This window comes from Chrysochloris asiatica, unplaced genomic scaffold, assembly GCF_000296735.1.
Source record: "Chrysochloris asiatica unplaced genomic scaffold, ChrAsi1.0 scaffold00059, whole genome shotgun sequence".
NCBI lineage: Eukaryota > Metazoa > Chordata > Mammalia > Afrosoricida > Chrysochloridae > Chrysochloris > Chrysochloris asiatica.
The window spans coordinates 4039928-4045927 of NW_006408577.1; the positions used below are offsets into that span (position 1 = coordinate 4039928).

The window sequence follows — 6000 nt, forward strand, 5'->3', positions numbered from 1 at the left end:
GTTTCCACGGCTGTAGTAATTGCCCTCAAATTATACTTCAAATTTGAATTAATTTTGAAAACAAAAATAAACCAGAGGATACATTATTATGAAACTGCAAAGGCATATACCATATTGTTTATTACTTCATTAAATTCAGTCACCCCACATGATAATCGCTGGACTATGAACCACGGGGTTCAAGGTTCAAGTCCACCAGCCACTCTGGGGGAAAACATGAGGCTTTCTGTTCCCACGAAGTGTGTCTATAAGTTGGAACCAACTCAGTGGCACTTAACTATAGCTATTTATCAAGGAACTCTGATAACATATTGGGTTACAAGTTGGGCCACTAACTGAAAGGTCAGCAGTTGGAATCTACTAGCCATTCCAAGGGGAAAAAATAAGAGATTTTCTGCTATCATAAAGATTCACAGCCTCAGAACCCGGTACTAGGCTGACTCCACAGCATATCACCACCACCATTATTTATCAGGTACTGTGCCTATGGCTCCAAATCGAAGGTGAATAATCCCTGACATCAAGAAGTTTGCTTTAATAAGGAGGAAAATATGTAGACACATGCAGTTCTATTAGGTAATTGCTATAAAACAAGGTGACTCCAGAGCAATGAGGGTATCTGAGAAACATCAGCTAAGTCTACTTGGGAAATTAAGGAAGCATCACAGAGGAGGCGAGTTGAGACTGGAAGGATGAGTGGGCGATTGCCAGGTGGGTAACTAGGAAGAAGATGTTTGGCAATGAGAACAGACAAGGAACTCATGGAGGCATGAGTGAGCCTGGAGTGGTCAGGGCACAGGGAATGAGTATGTTAGCATGGTTAAAGCATAAATTATTGTGAAGAGAGGACCAGGAATAGTAACAAAGACACCTAACAGAGAGTAAAAAACTAGATCACACGAGGCTTGTTACCCCAAGTAAAGGTACACCAATGTTTTCCTTTCTCTGTAGACTGTGACGTTATTGAACAATTTTGAGTAGAGGAGTTCCATGATCAAGCGCATATGTTCAGATTTCTAAAGAAAATCAATACTATTGTGATTCTTTCATTGTTTACAAATTCCAGAAATGGCACACACATAAAGTATAGACCTTTTGTCCCTAGGAGTTTCAACGATACTCTGTAATAGAGCTGAGGGATGCCAAAAGAAATATTTGAATTAAATGATATATCAGAATACAATAGAAGCCTGTGAGCAGATATTCAGTTAACAAGTTTTTAATAGGGTGTGATGCAATACTTAATGGAGAAGATTTAATTATAAAAGATAGCCCGCCTCTAATGGAAATTCAGCCAGTGAAGTAAAAGGATTACATTGTTGAGATTCTTGACGAAAAACACATAAACACCAATGAAAACTGTCCATTGTATTTCTTTAACTCTTGAAGCAAAACAGTGAATCTGCCAGGAATATATTTTACTTATGCTGACCATAATTTTTATAATTTCAGGGGTTAAGCATCTGAAAGGCCAGAATGAATCGGCATTCCCTGAAGAAGAAGAAGGTGTAAATGAAAGAGAGGAGCAGTGGGACCATTAATTATGGATCTGCAGCAAGAAGGCTTCTCGGAAATAACCAGTACTATTAACTTTTCTGAATAGCCCATGGAACTCCACTGCTTGACTTCCAGAAGCATTCTCCATCTTTGCACTCCACTAATACAATAATAACAAACCTTTTGGGATGTCCTTCTTGACTGAATTTTAGAACTAAGTACACATTGTTCCATATTACTTATAGTCACAGAACAAACCTTTATTTTATGGTCACTTTTGTTTTTTGTTTTTAATGACTTAGAAATTTGCAAACATGTGAGTGTTCTAACTTTAATACTGCCAAAGCTTAATCCTTGATAACCTACTGATATGGTTTCCTTCTAAGGTCAAAAGTAAATGTAAATAGCATTACTTTAAGAGTAAAACATAAATACTAAAAATATTTAGACATGTGTGTATCTGGGTTTAACTTAAAGAGAAATGTTTAATAAAAACTGGACATTAAACATAAAATCAGCATTTATCATGTTTCTGTTTACAAAGCAGTATGCAATAATGATTCCAAAATGAGAAAGAAATGCCAATTTGTTAATGCAAAGGTCACTTTATATTAGATTTTGAATATTAATCATCTCTTTTCAAAAAGACATTGTTGTTGTTAAGTGCTGTCGAGTTAGTTCTGACCCATAGCAACCCTGTATAGGATTTCTGAGGACATGCTGGTGATCTTGAACTGCCAACCTTGAAGTTCAAATCAACTTTGCAATCCAGTATATTACCCCACAGCACCACACCAGAACTCCAAAAAGACGTGAATGGTCACTTAAAGAACCATAGAATTCAGTTCATTTTCTACACTGTGAGAGAGATTTTATCCAGCATTTCTACTTTTTATTGAGAGAAAAAAATGCTAAATTTAAAATAGAATATATCAAATTCAAGGCTCCTTTTTTTGACTATTACTTGAAATATGGGCCATTTATTTCCAGTTACAATTTAATGAATCACTGCTGTTGTTAAGTTCCATTGAGTCAGTTCTGACTCATAGCAACCTTGATAGGCTTTCCAAGGCTGTAAATCTTTATGGGAGAAGAAGGCCTCATCTTTCTCCAGCAGAGCAGCAGGTAGGCTCAAACCTCTGACCTTGTGGTCAGCAGTCTAATGCTTATGGTTCAGAGCCACAGTGCAACTAATGTATCATTGTTGTTGTTATTAAGTGCCGTTCAGTTCGTTCCTACTCAGAGCAACCCTGAATAGGATTTCTGAGGAATTCTAGTGAGTTCGAACCACCGATCTTGTGGTTCAAAGCAACCTCGAGGTCTAGTGCTTATCCTACAGTGTCATAAAATAAAAAGTGTGTTATTTCGTGCATATATTCACTCATTCATTAATTCAACAACTTTTTTTATGGAAAAGACACTCTATTGGAGGTTATGAAATTGAAAGGAAGATTATCTCTTCTCTATGGAATGACAGAGAAGATAAAGTGCAAGCAAAAGGCATAGTTTTCCAAGACAGCATGTATTTATCAAGAATTTGTTGTTGTTCTTATGTGCTGTTGTGTCGGTTCCAAATCATAGCAACCCTGTATAGGGTTTCCAAGGACCAACTGGTGAGCTTAAACTGTCAACTTTGCATTTCAAACCAATCTTGCAATGGCGTTTGTAAATTCTAACTTCTGGCTTTCTGAACAATATCAATAATTTATTCACTAATTTCGAAGCATTCACACCACAAAATTTAGTTGGGATGAAGGCAAACCCAATTTGTTTCCCACATTAATGATATTACTGAGGTTTTTTTCATGGATGAAAAAAATATATTTTTTTCAAAATCCAGAAAAGAGGGAAATTAAAATAGGAAGGAAAATCAAACCAAAAATCAAAAGTGAACTCCATTGTCGGAACTTTTTATCAGGATTCAAAGAAGAAAATTATTTTTAAAATTGTTTAATGTAAGCTTTATGCCATAGAGATACCTCTGGTGCCTATGGTTAAGTACTTGTTGCTAAATGGAAGGTTGGCAGTTTGGACCCAGCCAGAGGTTCTGTGAGAGAAAGACCTGTTTAGTCTGTTTCTGTAAAGATTGTAGTCAAGCAAACTCTATGGGGGTCCTTCTACCCTGTCACATGGGACTCACTATGAGTTGAAATTGATTTGATAGCAGCTGGTATGGCACTGTAGGATAATGCACTGGACCACACAGTTGGTGTGAACTGCAAGGTTGACAATTCAAACCCACCAGCCACTCCTTGGAAATCCAATACAGGGTTGACATGCGTCAGAACAAACTCAATTACACTTAACAACAACAGCATAAACTAACATAAGAAAATACAGTAGAAATGAAATCATTTTTCTTAGTACATTTTTCTGGAGAAAATATATGCAGTACCATGAGGATAATATGTTAGACTGCAATGTCGGTTTAAACTGCAAGGTTGGCAGTTCAAACTCACCAACCGTTCCTGGGATAACCTAAACAGGGTTGCTATGAGTCAGAACCTTCTTAATGGCACTTTACAGCAAGAACAGGCATGAGGATGAGTGAGTTACTCTATTTTCACACTTCTTTTCCCCTCCATTCCTTCTGTCCTGTCCTCCTCTTCCTTCCCTCTCTCTCTCTCCTTTCTTCTGACCCTCTTTGTCTGTCCTTCTCTTTTTCTGAAGTTTCTAGACCACCTGCTATGGCAGTTTATTTGATTTGCAAAATTTCTTTCTACTTAAAATCTGAATGAGACACAGGTTCATTTAAAGTGATTTTGAGTTATTTCTGTTTGGAAAACATCTAAACACCCCTGCGATTGATTATTTAAGACACCCTGAGGAGCTAACAAATAAAATTGCCCTTCCCTTTCCCTGAATAGACACTTTATAAATGGTTTTTGTTTTTTTAGAGAATTAAGAGAAACAGAAAGAAACTTTTGCTGATTTTATAACAGCATTTGGGGAAATAAATGTTATGGTTTCTGTCCTCAAAAAGCAGAAAGAAAACAATGAAAAGCATAACTTTTTCTTAGGTAATGTTGGTTTCTTTTATTCTATTATCTACTCTCAAGATACAATGAGATAATAATTAAAAGCTTCGGTTTTCCTTGGGAAATATGTTGGTTTTCTCAGAAAGTTGAAGGAAACCTGCTAAGATAATGGTATTTCAGTTTCCTTTTTTCACACGAGTATAGTTTGCAACAAGTTTTTGTTTCACATTCCTCAAGAAGACAGTTTGATTTCAGTTTGACTGAATGAGAAAATAAACTTTCTGAATAGAACAGAACAAAAACTTCACACTTCACTGACCACATTTGTTGTATAATATAATGGTCAGTAGATGCGCTTCAGGTCATCTTGACTTGGGTTCAAATTAACCTCCATCAGCATTTTGACTCAGTTCCTCTATACCTAAAATGGGGACAACCAAGCCCACCACCCTGGGCTGTTATGAGATTAAGATGAGGTAAGGTCTCACTCAAATCCACCGAGAAAGACGAGGCTTTCTAATTCCTCAAAGATTGAAAAAGCCTTGGAAACTCTATACACGGTGCTAAGAGTCGGAATTGATTCAAAGGCACACACCACCAACCACTACCATTACTGTCTTTAGGGGGTAGTATTGGTTCAGTGGTAGAATTCCCAACTTCCATGTGGAAGGTCAAGGAGCTCTGGTAGCGTAGTGGTTACAAATTGGGCTGCAAACCTTAAGGTCAGCAGTTTGAAACTACCAGCTGTTCCTCAGGGAGAAAGATGACGCTTTCTGCTCCCGTAAAGATTTACAGCCTTAGAAATCCTGTATAGGGTCAATATGAGTCGGTTTCAACTCCACGGCACATAACCACCACCATGTGGAAGGTCAAGGTTTCATTCTGGCTAAATCGCCTAAATCACAGCTATACCCATCTGTCAGTGAAGGCTTGTATGTTGCTATGGTGCAGAACAAGTTTCAGCCTCAGAAGAAAAGCCTGGCAATCTATTGCCAAAAAAATTATCTGATGAAAATCCTGTAGCTCACAACAGTCTAATTCTGCTGTGCATGGGGTATCCATGTGTCAGAGGCCAACTCCATAGCAGCTAACAGCAACACATTATTACTATTAGACTTACAAAGGACCTCAGAGACTTCCTATCCAAACACTTAGAAGTGCATGATGCTCTTTAATATCATAGCAAACTATTATTGCTAACTCCAGCTTCACCCCAAACCAGCCAAAATGCTCTGGTAACAAAGCGGGTTACCCATTTGGCTGCTAACTGCAAAGTTAGCGCTTAACGTCCACCAGTCACTCCTTGGATGAAAGAAAAGGTTTTCTGCTCCCATTGGATTCAACTTGATGGTACACAGTAGCAATATGGTAAATGTTTTCTATCTTTATGTCTACACCTTTACCTCCCACTTTTGAAGCCTCTACAATAAATGGAGTCCAGGTGTGGCGCTGTGGGTTAATGCACCAGACTACAAACTCAGTTTGAACTGCAAGGTCGGCGGTTCAAGCTCACCAGCTGCTCCTT

At 37.9% G+C, this 6000-nt stretch overlaps 1 protein-coding gene across 2 annotated transcripts in view; it reads left to right on the forward strand.

Moving 5' to 3' along the window:
- Positions 1-1717, forward strand: part of PPP1R1C (protein phosphatase 1, regulatory (inhibitor) subunit 1C) — a 183030-nt gene extending 181313 nt beyond the window's left edge. Inside the window, exon 5 of one of the 2 annotated variants that reach the window (XM_006864021.1) lies at positions 1453-1544. In XM_006864021.1, the coding sequence (XP_006864083.1) occupies positions 1453-1541 (89 nt within the window). In that variant the 3' untranslated portion in view covers positions 1542-1544. Of the gene's footprint in view, positions 1-1452 lie in introns of both variants that reach the window. The other variant, XM_006864022.1, reaches the window with a different exon arrangement.
- Positions 1718-6000: the final 4283 nt, after the last annotated feature.